General features: G+C 50.8%; 1 protein-coding gene across 11 annotated transcripts in view; it reads left to right on the top strand.

Moving 5' to 3' along the window:
- Positions 1-20505, top strand: part of RFX2 (regulatory factor X2) — a 101111-nt gene that overhangs the window by 63997 nt on the left and 16609 nt on the right. For 8 of the 11 annotated variants that reach the window (XM_029216295.1, XM_029216290.1, XM_029216291.1 and 5 more), the window contains 3 exons: positions 10085-10159; positions 16945-17126; positions 19257-19376. In XM_029216295.1, the coding sequence (XP_029072128.1) occupies positions 10085-10159; positions 16945-17126; positions 19257-19376 (377 nt within the window). The remainder of the gene's footprint in view (positions 1-10084; positions 10160-16944; positions 17127-19256; positions 19377-20505) is intronic. The other 3 variants (XM_029216297.1, XM_029216296.1, XM_029216293.1) reach the window with 1 other exon arrangement.

The following is a 20505-nucleotide window of genomic DNA, read 5'->3' as shown; positions in this document are numbered from 1 at the left end:
TGTCTTCCACCCCCAAGTGAGGAAAATCCTCCTGTCTGGATGTGTGCAGCAGAGTCTCAGCAGCCCAGCCCCATGGAACACTTTGGGTCTTTTTCGAAAAAACTGAGATCTTAATATTAAAAGTCACAATATGCAAATGAAAACTACAATGAGGTACCACCTCACACGGGTCAGAATGGCCATCATTAAAAAGTCTACAAGTAGGGACTTCCCTGGTGGCGCAGTGGTTAAGAATCCGCCTGCCAATGCAGGGGACACGGGTTCGATCCCTGGTCCGGGAAGTTTCCACATGCCGTGGAGCGACTAAGCCCGTGCGCCACAGCTACTGAAGCCCGTGCGCCTAGAGCCTGTGCTCTGCAGCAAGAGAAGCCACCGCAATGAGAAGCCCGCGCACCACAATGAAGAGTAGCCCCGGCTCGCCGCAACTAGAGAAAGCCCACACGCAGCAATGAAGACCCAACGCAGCCAAATATAAATAAATAAAATAAAATAAATTTGTTTTAAAAAAAAGTCTACAAATAATAAATTCTGGAGAGGGTGTGGAGAAAAGGGAACCCTCCTACACGGTTGGTGGGAATGTAAATTGGTACAGCCGCCATGGAGAACAGTATGGAGGTTCCTCAAAAAACTAAAAATAGAACTGCCATACGACCCAGCAATCTCACTCCTGGGCATATATCCAGACAAAGCTCTAATTCAAAAAGATACATGCACCCCTATGTTCATAGCAGCACTATTTACAATAGCCAAGACATGGAAACAACATAAATGTCCAGCAACAGATGAATGGATAAAGAAGATGTGGTACATGTATACACAATGGAATATTACTCAACCATAAAAAATAATGAAATAATGCCATTTGCAGCAACATGGATGGACCTAGAGATTATCATACTAAGTGAAGTAAGCCAGACAGAGAAAGACAAATACCATATGATATTGTTTATATGGGGAATCTAAAATATGATACAAATGAACTTATTTACAAAACAGAAATAGACTCACAGACATAGAAAACAAATTTCCAGTTACCAGAGGGGAAAGGGGGTAGGGGAGGGATAAATTAGGAGTTTGGGATTAGCAGATACAAACTACTATGTATAACATAGACAAACAACAAGGACCTACTGTATAGCACAGGGAACTATATTCGATATCCTGTAATAAACCATACTGGAAAAGAATATGAAAAAGAATATTTTTTAAAAGTCACAATACTCGGGGCCCTGGAATGATAGGTTCAAGTTCTGCAGTGTTCAAGCTACAGCAGACATCCCTGAGATGTGCCACTTGAAATCATAGGCATTTCTTTGCTGAGTCATCAGAAATGCAGCTCCTGCTTTCAAAACTCCAGCGAGCATCTTCGCTCTGACCACCAGCACATGTGGATACAGAAGAGACGAATCTTCTATCCTGTATCCAGCTCGCTGGGAAGATGGTCTTGCGGCCGCTTCGAGTGGATGTGTCTGTAAGGGACCTGCTTCAGTCCTGAGTGTTGAGTCAAGGCCAGCGGGGACCCTGGACCGTCCACGGCTCCCTGTGTGTGGACTGGCTTCCCACTCGGGTACCTCCATTCTCACGGCGACCCTTCCTGGTGGCCCATGGGCCTGGTGCACCATCCATGCAGCGTCACAGCTCACGATGGATCGCCAACCGCTAAGCAGCTCTTCTCTGGAGGCTGTGTTTTCAGGGAAGACCCAGGATATCTTGACTGGACTACGAACCCACACGCCTACTGGGCATTCACTAGAAACTTCCTCGCCCCCTGCACAGAGCTTTTGTCCAACCACAAGAGCAAAACGTTTGCCGGCAAAAGCACATTATTTGATAAAGGAGTTTCGCCAATAGTACATCCGCTTTTTCTCTAAAATATTCATCATTGGACTTCCCTGGCAGTCCAGTGGTTAAGACTCGGTGCTTCCACTGCAGGAGGCATGGTTTCAATCCCTGGTTGGGGAACTAAGATCCCGCAAGCCCCATGGGTTGGCCATAAATAAATAATTCATCATCACTTTTTATCCTTTTAATAGACTTTCTCTTAGAGCAATTTCAGGTTTACAGAAAAATCGAGCAGATGTACAGAGAATTCCCGTAATGCCCCACCCTGTACCCCACGCAGCTTTCCTTATTATTAACATCTACGTTTGGTGCATTTGTTACAGCCAATAAGCCAATATTGACCCATTATCATTATTAACTAAAGCCCTTGGTGACATCAGGGTTCACCCTATGTTGTACGTTCTATGAGTTTTGACAAACATCTAATGATATCATCACTTTTTTTTTAAATTTATTTTTGGCTGCATTGGGTCCTCGTTGCTGTGCACGGGCTTTCTTTAGTTGCGGTGAGCGGGGGCTGCTTTTCATTGCTGGGCACAGGCTTCTCCTTGCAGTGGCTTCTCTTGTTGCGGAGCACGGGCTCTAGGCGCGCGGGCTTCAGTAGTCGTGGCTCGCAGGTTCAGTAGTTGTGGCTCACAGGCTCTAGAGTGCAGGCTCAGTAGTTGTGGCACACGGGCTTAGCTGCTCCGCGGCATGTGGGATCTTCCCGGACCAGGGCTCGAACCCGTGTCCTCTGCATTGGCAGGCGGATTCTTAACCACTGCGCCAGCAGGGAAGTCCCAATATCATCACTTTTGAATGTGGTTTTGTAAGTTTCTTTGCAAAGGTGGGAGCAGTGCCCCTTTGAAAGATCTATCTAAAGTTCATCTGTGCTCTGCTTTAAGTGACAGAATTAAAGAATGCGTACTGGAAGGCACTCCGGTTCTTATTCTGAAGAGTCTCAATTAACTTACCAGAGAAGTCATCATCCTGTTTAGAGTAACACAAACCCACTTACCATGTCAAGGGCTACATGGGTCATCCATCTAATAAAAGCCTCTTCCTAATTTCCTTCATCTGTTCCTTGTGTTCCTACTGTTTTCTTTCATGGCTCCGTATGTAAATGAGCACAGTGTGTGACCCCCGATTGGATCCTGGCCCACAAACAGGACTTTCATCAAGTGATCCGATCGATTAACAGTGTTGAGTGGGGGTTAATTTCCGGGTCACGGAAGATGTTGACATTTGGGGAGCCTGGCTGAAGGGCATATGGGAATGCTTTGTGCTATTTTTGCAACTTTTTATACAATCTGGAGTTATTTCCAAACTTAAAAGTTAAAAATTTTTCAATTGATAAATTAAGAAGTAGAACTATATTTTTTAAAGTTCTGGGAACTACAAGAAGAAGTAAACATGTTAGCTGGTAAAAATGATTACCAAAAAAGATTATCTCCGTGAGGTAGAAAGAAAAGAGGAAGACTTACTTTTTTTATACCTTTTTCTTCTATTTGAATTTTAACCACATGCATGCATTACCTTATACATTTTTTATTGAGGTAAAATTCATATAACATAAAATTAACCATATTAAAGTGCATAATTCGGTAGCATTTAGGACATCCATGGTGCTGTGCAACGATGCCCTCTCTACCTAAAAATTTAAAAAATCAGTTTAGCAGTAAAGTATAATCCATACAATGCAATTGTGTGAGTGATTTACAATTGCTTAGTAAATCTCTGGGGGCAGAGGCGGCAGAGTGCTGCCCTCCAGCCAAATCCTGCCGGCCCCCTGGTTTTGTAAATAAAGTTTCATTGGCACACAGCCACGCCCCCTCATGGACGCACACTGGGCTGTTAGGGAAGGGAGGGGCCTCCTCTCCTGAGTGGGAATTGGTGGAGGCCTGGGAGAAGCTGAGGTGTGGCCGGGATGGGGCGGGGCAAGCGAGGTGCCCAGGGCACCAAATTTAGGGAGTTGCTCGCCTCCGGGGGCTGACCCTGTCATGGCACGACCTTGACAATGAGCTCTTCCTTCAGTTTGGTGCCCTGGGCGCCTCATGGGCGCCACCCCAGTCCTGGCCCTGGAAGGAGACTGGTATGTCACTGGCCTAATCGGGTTTTTGTATGGCAAGTGCATATAAAATTACTACATAATTTTTTAATGTTTAATTAGCAAAATAAAACTGGACAGATTGAAAATGCCCATTTCCCCCAGCCAGCCTCCCCGTCTCCCCAGTGGTGAGCCCTGCCCTTCTCTCCATCCTCCCATCTGGCCCTTAACTGCAGCTGTTGCCTTTCTCCAGGCAGAATTCCGTAATTTCTATCCCTGCCCTCAGAACTCCAGCCATGACACTTTGGTTCTTTTAAATACTCTCCATTTTCTTTAAAGCTTCAAAAGCGTTCATAAAACATTTAAACGTTTATTTCCTCCTTCTATGGTCACTTAATAAGCTGTATTTTAGGACAGGACGTTTACTGCAGCAGTTTTCTGTCCTCACCCCCACTTCTCCCTGGTTTTCCAGGAGCATCGTCTCCCCCTTCCCACTTCTGGCCCAGGAGGCGTGGTCCTGATATCAAATTATGGCAGACCCAGCCTGGAGATACGGGTGTTGCTTGTTTGTTTTTTTTTTTTTTTTTTTTTTTTGGTACGCCGGCCTCTCACTGTTGACTGTTGTGGCCTCTCCCGTTGCGGAGCACAGGCTCCGGACGCGCAGGCTCAGCGGCCATGGCTCACGGGCCCAGCCGCTCCGCGGCATGTGGGATCTTCCCGGACCGGGGCACGAACCCACATCCCCTGCATCGGCAGGCGGACTCTCAACCACTGCGCCACCAGGGAAGCCCACAGGTGTTGCTTTGATACTGGTCATTGCTGGCCCTTTGCAGGGGTGACCTTGGCCTGGCAGGTCTTTTTTTTTTTTTTTTTTGGCTGCGTTGGGTCTTTGTTGCTGCACGCGGGCTTTCTCTAGTTGTGGCAAGCCGGGCTACTCTTCGTTGTGGTGCACGGGCTTCTCCTTGCACGCGGGCTCAGTAGTTGTGGCCCACAGTCTTAGTTGCTCCGTGGCATATGGGGTCTTCCCCTACCAGGGCTCGAATCCGTGTCCCCTGCATTGGCAGGAGGATTCTTAACCACTGTGCCACCAGGGAAGTCCTGGCAGGTCATTTTAATGAGGTTATTGTGTTATAAATGGAATGGCCATTACAGTGGACGCTAATGAATTCAGAGGAGAAGTAACCTCCACCCTCACTTAGAAGACACAAATCTAGTCCTTATGTCAGGTAAAATTTTGCTAGGATTTTATATGAAAGGAAAGGAGTTTTTTTAATTCCTTTAAAAATTTTTAAATAACCAACTAATTTTAATATACTTGGGAGTTAATAAAACTTATCTGCGCTCTGCTATCACGTTGAGTTCTTGAAACGCTGTATCTTTGATCACAAGTCGTTAGGCATTTTCTCCCCTCCTTTCTCCCGAATGCCTAAAGCATGATATGTGTGTGCCCTTTTCCCCAGGCATTCCGCTAGTAATTCACGCAGCAGAAACCAATGAAATTAAACGGCCAATAAAAAGGAATATGGGCTGCACTGCACCCAATCAGAAATAAAGATGAAGCTCCTGATAAGTTAAGAAATAGGTAGACAAGTGTATGCATAATACCAAGATGGAAAGAAATCTTTGAGAAGCTCAGAAAACAGAAACGATTTTAGGGAAAGCTGCCTGGCCCTAGGGTAGCGAGGGGGCACCTCTGCATCCATCCTTGGCTCTTCCTTACAGTTTGAAATGTGGGCCTGTGCAGGTACCACTTTGATAAAATTTTTTAAATAACAAAAAATTAAACTCCAGTCAAGTATAAATTTAATTTCCATTTAAGTATATCTAAAGATTAAACACTGACTTTTCCAGCCACTGAGAGGACTTATCAAGCCTCTTGTACTTGTGCAGTAAGAATCCCTCGGTCAGGTCCGTAAGGAAGCCTCCCACTCCAGCCCCCAGACTTCAAGCGTGAGATGCTCCTTTTTGAAGGAAGCTGGACGGCCTCAGCTTGGAGCTGGGAGGCGGCGCCACAGCGCCCTCTGCTGGGTGCACTGCGCTGCGCCTCCGGTCCTAACTTCCGGGCACCAACTCCTCCATCTGAACTAAGGGGACTGGTGACGTTGTCCTGAACTTCATCACCTTCAGAGGTTTACCCGACGTCTTAATTTTAAAACGCAGTGAACACCTTGGGAGGTTCCACTGTGTATTAAGTTAATTTAAGGTATCAGTGGGCTTGTTCTGACCCTATTTAATAGCTATGGGGTTTTGAGGATGGTCTTACAAAGCAAAAGTTCATTTGTATTCTTTTCCACAATACTCGGAACTGCACGATTTTCAGCAGTCTTACACATGTCTGGCAAACTTCTGGGTGTCCCCAGGATCCTCTCAGGAGCTCCACGAGATCAAAACTGTTTTCACAATAATACTAACCCGTTAGTTGCTGTTTCCCGCGTGTTGACACTTGCCCCGACGATGCAAAACCAGCACGGCTGACACAGCCACGCACAAATCAGAGCAGACACATCAGAGTCTCTAGAAGTCACTGAAATCGTCACCATCATGCACGCACAGTAAAAAAAAAAAAAAAAGAAAGAAAGAAAAGAAATACCAAATGCTAGTTTCACTCAAGAATTCCCTGATGAAGCAGTAAAAACTATTAATTTTATTAAATCTCAATCCTCGAGAATACTTTAATATTCTGTGTGACGAAAAGTGCTTCTGCTTCTTCCCAAAATACGATGACAGTCTTGAGGAAAAGCTCATGGGCAAATGGCTTGTGAGCAGAACGAGCTACTTTTTTCATGAAATGCTATTTTTCCTCGAAAGGATGACAGGCAAATTATGATTATTCAGACTCGAAGATTTGGTACACATTTTCTCAAAACTGAACGGTTGTGAGCTTGACATATCAAGGAAAACACGACAGGTTTTATTGTCAATATGTTCTCAAACCAAAAAAACAAAAAAATAGAATTTTGGAAAACTGGTATCTTGCTGAAGTTGGTGGTGGTGATATTAACCAGTGTGACTTTTTTCAATACCGTGTGATGAAATGTATCAACATTTGGAAGATCTGCAAACTCAGTGAACCAATATTTTCCAAGTGACCAAGTGCATGTTGTTACAAAACCGTGCATGTGGGTGAAAGATCCGTTCAAATTGCAAGAAAGACTAAAGTTTTCTTTTAATTAGTTGTATAGTTTTTATTGAGGTAAAATTCACATAACATAAAATGCACCATTTTAATCATGTAATTCAGTGGCATTTGGTACATTCACGATGTTCTGTAACCATTACCCTGTCGAGTTCCAGAACATTCTCATCACCCCCAAAGGAACCCTGTACCAGTTAGTAGTCACCTCCCATTCCCTCCTCCTTCAGCCCCAGGGCAACTAATCTGCTCTCTGTCTCTGGATTTTCCTGTTTTGGACGTTTCATACAAATGGAATCACCCAACACGTGGCCTTCTGTGATTGGCTTCTCTCACTGAGCATCATGTTTTCAAGGCTCATCCACATTGTAACATATGTCAAAACTTCATTCCTTTTTAGAGATGAATAATATTCAGTTGTACGTACGGACCATATCTTGTTTATCCATTCATCAGTGACTGACATTTGTATTTTTCTGCTTTTTTTGCGTTATGAATCAGGCTGCTACGAGCAAGTTTTTGTTTGAACACCTGTTTTCAATTATCTTGGGTAGAGTGAAATTGCTGGGTCATGTGGTTTAACTGAGTTTATATTTTAACAGCTGTTTGCCACGGTAGCTGAACCATTTTTCAGTCCCACCAGCAACTGAGGAGGGTTCGAGTTTCTCCACATCCTCACTGACACTTGTTACTTTCCTTTTTTCTCTTAATAGCCAACCTAGTGGGTGTGGAGTGGTACCTCACTGTGGCTTTAGTTTGTATCTCCCTAATGACTAATGATGTTGAGCATCTTTTTATGTGCTTACTGGAGACATGCCTATTCCAGGCCTTTGCCCATTTTTTAAAACTTTTTATTTTATATTGGAGCATAGCTGATTAACAATGTGGTGTTCATTGCTCATTTTTTAATTGTGTCATTTTATCATTTTGTTGTTGAGTCTCCATAGTTTTTTATAATATTCTGGATATAAGACCCTTATTAGATACATGATTTGCAAATATGTTCTCCCATTCCGTGGGTTGTCTCTTCACTCTCTTTATAGTGTCCTTTGACATACAGAAGTTTTTAATTTTGATGAAGTCCAACTTATCTTTTTTAAAGGTTTTTATCTTTTATTTTTTGTTTGTGCTTTTGGTGTCATATCTAAGATTCTATTCCCAAATCCAAGGTCATGGAGATAACCTTATTTTATGTGATTACCTCATGTTTTCCTCTAAGAGTTTTATAGTTTTAGCTCTTACATGTAGTTCTTTGATCCCTTTAGAGTGGATTTTTGTATATGGTGTGAGGTAACGGTCCTGCTTCATTCTTTTGCACGTGACTATCTATTTATACCAGCACCGTTCGTTGAAGAGTATATTCTTTCTCCATTAACTGGTCTAAACACCCTTGTTGAAAGTCAGTTGACCCTAGATGTATGGGTTTATTTCTGGACTCTCAATTCTATCCCATTGATCTATATGTCTGTCCTATCCCAGTACTGCACTGTTGTGGTTACTGTAACTTTATAATCAGTTTTGAAATGGGAACTTACGAGTCTTCGACCTGGTGCTTCTTTTTCGAGATTGTTTTGGTTATTTGGGGTCCCTTGCAATGCCATATGAATTTTAAGATCAACTTGTCCATTTGAAAAGGCAGCTGGAAGCTTTGTAGAGAATTTTGATTGAGACTACATTGAGTCTACAGGTCAATTAGGACAGTATTACCATCTTAATAGTAAGCCTTCCAATCCATGAACATAGGACATCTTTCTGTTTGTTTGGGTCGTCTTTAATTTCTCTCAACAGTGTTTCATAGTTTTTTCAGTGTACAAGTATTTCACCTCCTTGGTTAAATTTATTCCTAGGTATTTTATTCTCTCTGACACTATTGCAAATGGGATTGTTTTCTCCATTTCATTTTCATATCGTTCGTTATTTAGAAATATAATTGACTTTTGTATATTGATCTTGTATCTTGCAACCCGGGTGCTGATACTTTTGGGGGCGATCCTTTCCATATTTAAGATCATGCTGTCTGCAAATAGAGGTAGTTTTGCTTCTTCCTTTCCTGTGTGGATGCCTTTTATTTTCTTCTGTGGCCTAATGACCCTGGCTAGAGTTTCCAGTACAGTGTTGAATAGCAGTGGCAAGAGTAGATGTTCTCAACAGTGGTCAGAAGAGGTGGGGGGCGAAGCAGAAACCCCTCGTTCCTGAACTCAGCTCTGGGGAAGTGGTCCAGCTGCACTTTCTGAAAGTGCTGGGCCTGCTTTTTACAGAATCGTCTCTGTGGTCTTTGCCTCCCCTGGATGTTTAAGGGTCATTGCCTCCAGCAGAGCTTATGTTTGCATTTTTCATGTACAAGTCGGGCTCAGATGTGGTGGTTGCCACACTCGGCCGGATGTCTCTTCCTTTGCATAGACCTGCCATGGCCCCTCAGCCCTCGCCTCTGTGAGGTCTGAGGACCCATCTCAGAGGCCCTCCCCCAGGAGGACCCCTCTGTGAGCTGTCTCATCTCCGTGGCCCCAGGGTCCTGCGCCTCCCAATGGCAGGGCTGGGGTCGTGGCCTACTGGTATTTTCCCAAAGCCCTCCAGCTGGGAGACCCTGGGCTTTGCAACAAGGGCAGGCTGGCCGGGAAACCAGTGCCATCAACTGTCCCCGGGTCTGTGGTCCTCTGACTCTCCCAGTGCAGACGATGGATTTGGGGAGCAGCAGGCGGTTATCATGCTGGCTTTGCTTACACTTGAACTTGCGCAGTGACCAAGCATTCCCGGTGTGCATGTGTACGTGCAGACGTGTTAGAACTCGGCTGCCAGTGTAGACAGTAGGGCCCCCTCTGCTGCTGGTGTCTGACGGGCTCCTGGGCTCCTCTGCACGTGACGAAGCAATGCTCCTGCTGAGGCTTCGGCCCCCGACCTAACCCACCCCCCCGCCCACCCCCCACGCCCCGCCTGTGTCCAGCCTGCTCTCTATCTTGTAGGCACTCGGATCTTTATTTGGATATTAATACAAACCAATCTTGGCTAATGCTAACCATCTGACTTCGTTTTTGTTTTTTTTTTTCCATTTTGTTTTGTTTTGTTTCTGCGCACATTTTCTTTAGCTTGAAATGGCGATTGAAAACCTCCAAAAAAGCGAAGGGATCACATCACACAAAAGCGGTTTACTCAACAGTCATGTAAGTGTGTGTCAACCTGCTGGTCTGCCCTGCTCTGCTTGTCACCTTCGTAGGCATTTTAAAAACGAACAGGGAGTTCCCCGGTGGCCCAACGGTTAGGATTCCAGGCTTTCACTGCCATGACCCTGGTTCAGTCCCTGGTTCAGGGAACGGAGATCCCGCAAGCCGCGCGGTACAGCCGAAAAAAAAAAAAGCAGTGAGTTGACACCTTTAAAGTGCCGAAAAGGTGCAGAGGGGGGAACCCATCTAGACTTCTACACTCAGCAAAAACGTCCTTCCACAGCGAAGGGAAATTAAGGCAGGCTCTTCCTTTGTGAAAGTGGGGTGACAGCACCTCCCTCCTTGGGGGGAAACAGGGATTAAACTGCTTAGTGTATGTAACGTCCTCCCCACCATGCCTGGCAGAGGATAAGCACTGTAAATAAATTCGTACTCAGACAAGCCACAACCAAGAAATGACACCGGATTGGGGGTGCCATAAACGTTCTTAGCTAATTTTCCTGTGATCAGCTTTTTGAAAATAAAAAAAAATTGGTAATTTGACAAAAGGGCAAAGCAACTAATTCCTATTGATTTTAGCTGCATAAGACCTTTCTCTGATGGGGACACCACATGATCGTAGGCCCCAAGGCCAGGAGGGCGCAAAGGTCTTTGCCTCTGGGTGGCTTTGAGTGGCAGGACGGGGCTGGGCAGAGATGACAGTGCAGGGACTCGGCTTCTGGGGACAGTTGAGGAGGGAAAGCTCCTGTCGCCCCCCCCACTCCTCCCTTTTCCCCTTACTTCTCCAAACGCCCTCAATTCGGCTTTAACTTGACTGGACCTTTGTTCGGCAGTTTGGAGGTAGGACAGCCCGCAGGAGTTCAGAGCGCACTTCGGGCAGCTTTTCTAAAGCACTTGGGTTGGGATTGGCATCCTTTTGAGAATTAAAACATCAAAGAAAAGTCCCCTTTAGTTGTACCCGATCCCAGCTGTGACCCCAGCAAGACTTTCATACTGGCCGACATTCAAAGTGAGTGATTTGGGGTGCGGGGCCAGAAAGCCCACTAGGGAAAGATCCAGGAGGTTCTGGGTTTGTCGGGGGGCACAGGCGTGGCCAGCACCTCCAGCCCATTGGCTGAGCCTCAGAGGGCTGGTCACTGGAGGAAGAGCAGCCTCATCCCGGTCGTCTCGAAGGAAAAACAAAAGTCCGTCAGGCCCCAGGCTAGGTGGGTCGTGGCCACCCTGTTGTCCATCACTGCCGGATGATGTCACCTGGTGGGAAGGTCTGGAGAAGGGAAGCTGCAGCCTTAGAGTGGAGCGTGTAGAAAGTCCGCAAGACGGCATCCTCTGCTCGGGGACCAGAGTTCTTCAGATCTCGAGCAGACAACGTGGCCACGGCACAGCCTGCGAGGCCAGGCGCTAGGGCAGCCCCAGAGAGCCATGAGGAAGGCAGGATGGGTGCGGACCCCAGGCCGGCGGCGGCGTATCCGCGGGAAGTTTAAAATGTCTATGTGAAACGCGTGAGCCTCAGTCTCTGGCTGCAGGGATGCCTCTGGCTTTCTAACACTTTTCCTCCGGAAGGCGGGCTTGCCTTGGTTGCTCCTCCAAAACCAGTTTCCGTTCCTGAGTTTAGTTTCTGAGCAGGAAGATCCTCCCTGTGTCCGTTTCTTTCTGGCGATTTGTGGTTGGGTCGTTTTCTTCCACCGGGAGCCGTAAGAAGTAGGATCTGAGGCTTGGCGACTCAAAGAGGACAGAAAGAAGGTCTCGGTAAAGAGTCGACCCCACGCGCTGCAGTCAGCCGGCCGGGAGCTTGTCTGGGCAGGGAGGGCGGGGAGAGAGCTAGGGTGTGTCCTGGTGACAGACGGCCATGTGTCCTGCAGAGCCCTTCGTGGCCCTAGTTCGCCGCGCTCACCTGAGACAGTTGTCCCTGGGCACCACCGGCTGCAGTCCCCGCGCCCGGGCAGGAGAGCCTGGTGCCGGGTGGCGAGATGCCCAGAGCCCAGGAAGGCTGGGCTGTGCCTTCCAGACCCAACCCGACATCAGGGTCACCCCAGCTCCCCAGGCTGCCCTCGGGACTCGGACCAGGGGGTCTGAGGGTTGAAGGGACCTTCCAGCCTTGGTGTGGGAGCCCCTGAGGGAAGAGGTGGGCCTCGAGCCATCTTTAAAACAGGGGAACGCATGATTTGGTGGCAGGAAACGAGGGATGACTGTTTTGGAGGAAGGAGGCAGAGAAAGTTGAGCTGGGAATGGAGATGCCGTCCCTCACCAGGGTGTCACTGTGGCCTGTGGGTGCAGCCACGCCAGCCAGGCCTGCCCCTCTGCTGTCCCCGGGTCTATCGGGAGAGGCCCCCAACCCCTGCTGACTCAGGGACCCCCATCGTAGGTCCCTGCAGAGGTGGCCGATGCTTACTGTACATAAACGACTATTTCCAGCCCCTGGGAGAAGGACCCGCTTTTAGGTGGATCGTATTCAGATTGTATGACCTTTTTTTTTAAATCAAGAAACATAAATTGTCAAAGATGATTTAGCCTCCAGGTGGTGGTGTAGTGACAGAGCCGTGCCCTGCAGTCTGGGCTGGCGATGGGCTGTGGCAGCTTCATGGGCTGGGTGCTCTGCCTAGAAGTTGCTCCAGATTATGGCGGCGAAGGCCTCCGGCAGTGGTCGCGGTTGGGCTGCTGTTTTTTGGAGTTTCCCCGGCCCCCTCACCACCTCGACGACCCCGCCTGGTCTCCTGGAGGGAAAGGCTCTTTCCCAGTGGGCATCGAGGCTGGGCCTCTCCCGTCAGCTCCACCCTTGAGCCTCCAAGGGCGCCTGCCCGCCTGGAGGCGCAGCTGCGCACGTCTGTCGCGGGCCGAGGCCTGACCGCCCCCCGCCCCCACCCCACAGCAGACCCTGCACCTCCCGCCACCTTCCTGGCTCATCCAGGGCAGCGCCGTCCTGCTGGAGGCTCATCCTTGTGCCCCCTCCTCCGCCCCGCCCACAGCCCGCATCCGATGCCCCTTGGCCTTCAGAACCATCCGGAATCAGACCACTTCTCCCCCCCCACCCACCATGGCCACAGCCTCCCTACCGTCACACCCGGTCAGTCTGCCGCGGGCGAGGCGGGGCTGTGTGGTGGGGAGATGGACCTCCCGTTCACCTAGTGTCACTGACGTGCGATGCTCGGCCGGTCGGGATGACACCAGGTAGCGGCGTACAGGAGTGCGGTGCGCAGACCCCACCGGCGCTCGCTCAGCCTACAGGGGAGGCTCTGCCTTCGCGGAGCCCGTAGACCGCCCTCCAGCGCCCGTCAGCCTCCCTTCCGGGTCACCTCTCGTCGCCGGAGAGGGTGGAAGTGAACCCATTATTGCTTCGGAGGCTGCTGGTGGCATCTGTTCGCTCTGTGCTTACCTCTACTCAGGAGGGAGTTAACCACACATCCTTGGTATCGGTGTCCACGTAGTCACCCGCAACGAAGTCTGCTTTCCGTGTAATTCTTGGGATTTGGCCCAGGTGGTCAGGAGCAGAAGCCATCATCTTATTTCCCAAACCTTCCTTCTCACGTTGGGCCAGTCGTGTCAGGTGCCGGGCGGGGTCTCAGCCTCCATCTCTCAGGACCTGGTCCGGGGCCCCTCCCAGGCCTCCACCTCGCGGCCTGAGGATCCTCCTGAGGACCCCCGCGGGCGCTCAGACCCTGAGACATTTGGGCCCCTGGTCCTGGCTTCTCCCTCCCACAGAGGACTCCCCTAGAAGCGGCCTATGCTCCCCAGCCAGGGTGGCAGAGACAGGAAGAGCCTCCTGCTTGCACATCCAGAGGCTGTCGGCTTTCCTCATGCTGGGGTTCCCCTCCGCTCTGCGGGACCCCTCCTCCTCTCCATCAGCGTTTCTTGAGGCATCTTCACGGGGTGCAAACGTGGGCAGACCCAGTTCTGTCTCTGCTTCCTGGAGCTCCCGTTTCAGCAGGGAGACAAGCGATAGAAAATGAATGCTTGTGTCGGCGAGCAGTGCTCTGGAAAACCTTGGGGCTCAGGGGCCAGCAAATACCAGCCCTTCCTCACCTGTATCCTGGATCCTGAGCCAATTGCAACTAGACAGCGGGGCAACAGACAGAACCCAGTTCCCCCCTGTGGCTGGTGAGGCTGCTGTGGGAAGGCTCGTAGCTGGTGGGACAACCCTCCCCCCCCCGCCGCCGCTGTGAGCGCAAAGCAGGCCGGGGGCGTACCCGCAAGAAAGGAGCAGCTCCACTGTGCCACCCATGCCCTCCTTCCCAACTCCCGGTGACGTCAGTCCCTTAGCCCCAGAGTCAAGGCAGCGGGGGGCGGGGTGTGTGCAGGGGGGCCTCAGGGGTGGGGAGGAGGGTGCCTCCTGGGGCAGGCCGTGCGCAGTGATTAAACCACTTAAGTTCACAGTTTGTTCATAGTATCAAAGACACAAGGAGGGGTCAGAACAAGGGGCGCCAAGGAGATGGCCCCTAAGGGTGGGAGCCGTGGGCCGGAGCAAAGCCTTGGAGAGAGAAGGGGGGGGTGCTCTGCCACCTTTGTGTAGAAAAAGCACATTTAAGGAAAGTTTGAAAATTATATATCTAGGTGACTTGATGGAAAGTAGAAACCGTGATGTTCTTTCCCAAAGGGGGAACTGAAGAACCCTTTCCTGTTTCCCTCAGCCTCTGGCTGCTGCCTCCTCCTCCCCGCATCCCCGTGGTAACTGCCCCCTCTTCACCCACTGGTGGGGGTGGGATCCCCCTGCGGGGTCACGGGCGCAGCCAGCACATGACATCCCACAGCACACGGACAGATGAGTGGACAGCTGTTCCCGTGCACCCAGGGCTGCAGGAGGCAGGCTTCGTGGTGACAGGAGGGCCGGCGACCCCTGGTTCAAACCTGCTACTCGGATCGGCAGCTGGGCTGGTCCCTTAGTGGGGAGGTGGTGTGGCAGATAGCTCATCTGCAGGGCACCTGGGGAGGGCCCGCTGCAGGCTCTCCCCGGGGCAGCACCTAACCCCAGGCCTCGATGCTACGCCTCACACACCCCTCCTCGGCCCCACCCGCACAGACCCGCTCTGGGCTCCTTGGTGTCACATTAAAACATCTGGTCCCGACCTCCACCCTGAATGCCAGCCCAGCACTCCTCCCCCACCTCCCAAAAGCAGAACCCATTACCCCAGCCCTTCTGGAGGCCAGAGGTCTGTCTTTCCGTTAGAGCAGGGGTCACCGGTCCACGGCCTGTTAAGAACGGGGTGCACGGCCGGAAGTGAGCGGCAGGGGAGCGAGTGAAGCTCCCCACCATCCCGCCTGAACCCTCCCCCCCTCCCCCCCACGATCTATGGAAGAACTGTCTTCCGAAATCGGCCCCTGGTGCCAAAAAGGTTGGGGAGCGCTGTGTTATAGGACCCTCTGCTCTGTCAGCCCCCCAGGGCCCCTTCACCTGGACCTTTGACTTTTTCCCCACCTTCATCCTGCACATCCAGCCCAGGCCCACCCCCTGCCTCTGAAACTCTCCTTATTCTAGCATCCCTGCCACCAGCTGACCCCACCACCCGCCTCTCACTCGGGTCCATGTTAGAGCGGGGAGGCCCCATGGAGGAAACGAAGGCACATCAGGTTCACTTTAAAATGGCGGGAGGGGGCCTCCCTGGCGGTCCAGTGGTTAAGGCTCCGCGCTGCCGCTGCAGGAGACATGGGTTTGATCCCTGGTCGGGGAAGTTCTGTATGCTGCGAGGCGTGGCCCCAAACGAACAAACAAACAAAAACATTGTAAAGCAACTATACTCCACTAAAAATGAGTTTAAACTAAGATAAAGTGGCAGAGGCAGTGTGTGGGGCTTAGAGGAAGTAAAATGGGCCCTGAGGTGGTGATTGTTGAAGCAGGCGTTCAGGAGTCTGTTCTCTCTACCTCTTTGCATGTTAAAACCATTCTGAAACGTGTCTAAAAGGGCGACACGAGCAGACTTTGCAGCCTGTGGGCTTATAAGTCTGGGCGGGGCCACGACCTGGCTTGCAGGGCCGAGCACCAGAGGGGGCTGGGGGTAAGGGGGTGGGGCGGCGATCTCCCAGGGAGAAGGACAGAGGGTGTGGGAGCACAGAGGACAGGGGCCCCGGCAGCAGGGAGCCCCATCCCGATCCTGATGCGGGATCCTGCCTCTGGCCTCGTTCCCGGGCTCACTCTTCCAAATCCAGACCTCCCTCCGTTGGGGACGAGTCTCGAAGCCAGGATCAAACCGCAGCCTTTGGGGCGCTCTGCAGTGGGTGCAAAGTGGGCGGGGGGGTTCAGCCTCCCTCGGTGTGGGAACTGAGCTGTGTGGACAGTTCTGAGTCAGTGCTGACCTCTGGGTGCCTCGACTTCGGCCTTGGATCCTTTTCCCTGCCGTTGGCCTGAGCACAAAACCTGGCACACGAACCTTTCAGTCTTTTATTCAGTTTCCCGTTTGTTTTCCTCTTGGTCCTGAGTACAGGGACTGCGGTGGTATTACCTTAACGGGGCGCCGTGCGGATGGGCCGTGGGGTTTTCCTTCCTCTTCCTTTCCTGTGTGCTCAGATCAGCTCCATCCCCGTAGGTTTAGGAAGCATTTGGTGTGCGAGGTCTATGGGGGTTTCAGTCTCCATCACGGGCAGGTTTTTATAAATTAAGTCAAGGAACCTGAAAGCTTGGCTAGAAATCAAAGGCATAAATAAGCAAGTGAAAAGAAGCTATTAAGTAATGAACGTGCCCCAAATTGAACCTGAATCGGTGACAGTAGAGGTGAGTTTCCCCGTCGTGTCGGAGGACGGAAGGCGTGTGTTGCTGTCGGTGCGTCCACGTCAGCATCCGGCCTGTCTTGTCCATCCAGCTCCAGTGGCTCTTGGATAATTACGAAACCGCGGAAGGCGTGAGTCTCCCCAGAAGTTCGCTCTACAACCACTACCTTCGCCACTGCCAGGAACACAAGCTGGACCCCGTGAACGCGGCCTCCTTTGGGAAGCTGATCCGCTCCGTGTTCATGGGCTTGAGGACGCGGCGGCTGGGTACCAGGTGGGTCGGTGAGGGTGTCTGGCAGCCCTTGCACCTGCCCCCCACCCTCCTCTTCCCTTATACAGACATCGAGCTTCGGGAGAACGTGAGGCTCCCCCTCCTGGCACGTCCTGACGTCCGCGGCTCCGGGTGCACCTGGAGTTGCCCTGAATTGGTGGTAGCCTGGGCCCGGCCTGGCCACCCGTGGGCTGTGATCGCTTCTCTTCTGGTGACGGGACACGGGCTTCACCTCCGCTCTCTCCCTTCGCTTCACCTCTGCTCTCTCCCTTCGTTTGAAGTTTTCCATAGCAGGCTTTTTATTTATTTATTTATTGTTTAACATCTTTATTGGAGTATAATTGCTTTTCAATGGTGTGTTAGTTTCTGCTTTATAACAAAGTGAATCAGTTATACATATACATATATCCCCATATCTCCTCCCTCTTGCATCTCCCTCCCTCCCACCCTCCCTATCCCACCCCTCTAGGTGGTCACAAAGCACCGAGCTGATCTCCCTGTGCTATGCGGCTGCTTCCCACTAGCTATCTATTTTACGTTTGGTAGTGTGTATATGTCCATGCCACTCTCTCACTTCGTCCCAGCTTACCCTTCCCCCTCCCCGTGTCCTCAAGTCCATTCTCTACGTCTGCATCTTTATTCCTGTCCTGCCCCTAGGTTCTTCATGACCTTTTTTTTAGATTCCATATATATGTATTAGCATACGGTATTTGTTCTTCTGTTTCTGACTTACTTCACTTTGTATGGCAGCCTCTAGGTCCATCCACCTCACTACAAATAGTTCAGTTTCGTTTCTTTTTATGGTTGAGTGATATTCCATTGTATATATGTGCCACATCTTCTTTATCCATTCATCTGTTGATGGACACTTAGGTTGCTTCCGTGTCGTGGCCATAGCAGGCTTTTTAAATAGCAGCCTCTGGATTGTCTAGTCGAGTTGGATTTACCATGTCTTGATGCTTTTTGCTGTGCCTGGACCGATCCACTGTGGGCTGCTCTTGGCAGACAGCGGCCGGGGACCCTCACGGGCGGGAATCTTTCTCCCTCCACCCCCGACCCCGGCAGTAGCGTTTGGCTCCTCCCACTAGGAAAAGACGGCCTCGCTCTGTTCAAAGCGGGGGGCTTGGCCCACACGTGAGATCATCTTGCATGGCTTTGACCTGTGGCCAGCCGGGTTCGCCACGTGCCCTGGGTGAAGGCGCACACACGTGGGTCTCGGCGTTCACTCACTCCCTCCCAGAAGCGGGCATGCTGGGTGTCTTAAAGGACGGGGCCAGGAGAGTTCTCTCCCACCTTGGGATCCCTGATGGAGGACATCCTTACAAAACATGGGCAGCCAGAGGGGGGCAGGGAGGAGGAGTCCATGACCTCTGGGGACACGGCCACCGCTGCCCTGGGGCCTTTCCAGATGGCTCCTGGGGCCTCCACCTTCAGAGGGTCCCAGATGCTGGCCTCAGAATTGGGGCTCATCCTCCCCGCTTTCTCCCTCCGAGCACCAGTTCAGCTCGCGCCTCACCTGGGAAGGACCCAGGCTCCCCGGCTTGTCCGTGTTGCCAGCTCAGGGAAAATGGCGGCCCATGAGCTGGGGGTGTTTGCAAGGCCGCGTGTCTGTCCTTCCCTCCAGAGGAGACCCTTCTGACCTGTTTCCTTAAAGAAATTACTTAAAACCCTTTGAGCATCATTTTTCCCATAATAAAATAAGGTAGTGTTTCCCAAACTGTACCATTTCTAAAACGTGTTATTAGATGATTGGAAGGGGGGAGAGTTAATAATAGTAATTATTTATTATAATAAAAAGTATTATTATTTATTATAATAATAAGTAGTATTATTGCTATTATTATTATTATTATTATTAGACCATACTGGGTTAAACAAAGTTGAACTGGCTTTTTTACTGCAGGACTTCTCAGAGCCTTCATCATACTAAAAAACAAGAGGGGAGTCTCCCAGAGGGGGAAGTCGTTACAGAATTTCCTGAACCTCTCTGACCACGGGACAGCCCATGAACGTTCCCCACACGGTCCGGGGAACACTGGCCCCGAGAGCCCAGGGAGAAGGGCGGGGAAAGAGCCCTGTCTTGCGGTTCAGGACATCTGCAAAGAGAGCTGACCCCAGGTGTTTGGTTCCTAGGGGCAACTCCAAGTATCACTACTACGGGATCCGTCTGAAGCCAGACTCGCCCCTGAGCCGGCTGCAGGAGGACACGCGGTACACGGCCATGCGGCAGCAACCTGTACATCAGAAGCCCAGGTGGGTGAGCTGCCGGCCGGCCTAAGGATCAGCCAGCCCGCTGGGAGGTTTCACTAGCGGCGACGGAGGGAGAGGGGTTTCTCGACCACCGACCGCAACCTGGAAATGGACGCAACATGCGTGGAGTGCAGAAAACCAGTTCACATCCGCCCCCATCTCGGCGTCCTGGGAGAGCCCTGCCTTTCACTTGCACCTGGCGTGGAGTGAGGCCAGCAGGACGCGGGCAGTTTCAGGGTCACAACAGAAGTGAGTGGAAGGTGCAGAGATTTCCCACGTGCCCCCCCACACACCCCGGCCTCCAGTGTTGTGCCTCTGTTACAGTTGATGAACCCACATAGACCCGTTCTTGTCACCCGAAGTCCATAGCCGACATTAGGGTCCACTGTCTGTGTCGTACACTCTGTAGCTCTGGACAAAGGTGCAATGACCTGTATCCACTATTAGAGGATGGTACAGAGTAGTTTCACTGCCCTAAAAACGCTCCCTGTTCCTCCTGTTGGTCCCTCCTCCCCGCCAACCTCCGGCAAGCGCCGATCTTTTATTACTGGCTCCGTAGTTTTTGCCTTTTCCTGAATGCCATAGAGTTAGAATCACAGATCTTTGATTTTTCCTCTCTGTCTTCAAAGAAAGAGAGAGAACACCGAACATAACCCCAGAAGCCAGGAGAAAGAAGCTTATACACTTAAGTTGCTGCTTCCTCCTGACCTTTGGATCTGATGGCTGGAAAGGCCTGGTCATCTTCTGGAATGTTCTCTGCCTCACAGACCTACTCATCTTTTAAGGCAGGGGTCAGCACACTTCTTCTGTAAAGGGCCAGAGAGCACATATCTTCAGCTTCACAGGCAGACACTATCTGTGGAGACCCTTCAGCTCTGCCCGTGTAGCGTGAAAGCCTCTACAGACCAGGTTAAAGCAACGGGTGTGGCCATGTGGCCATCAAACTTTATTTTCAAAACAGGGGGCAGAAATGGTGCTCTGCAGCCCTAGTTGGAGACGCCCCGTTCAGGGCCCCACTCAAATACCAGCTCCCTGGCCCCTTCCACTCACCCCTCTGCCCGCCTCTGTCCCAGGCCCCTCTCCAGGGTCCATTCTGCTCCAGGGCAGGGATGCACCCCACTCTGTTCCACGT

The sequence above is a fragment of the Monodon monoceros genome, unplaced genomic scaffold (genome assembly GCF_005190385.1).
Source record: "Monodon monoceros isolate NGI ecotype Baffin Bay Population unplaced genomic scaffold, NGI_Narwhal_1 Super_Scaffold_12, whole genome shotgun sequence".
NCBI lineage: Eukaryota > Metazoa > Chordata > Mammalia > Artiodactyla > Monodontidae > Monodon > Monodon monoceros.
The sequence above is the reverse complement of the archived record's forward strand: the minus strand, read 5'-3'. Positions and strand labels throughout refer to the sequence as shown.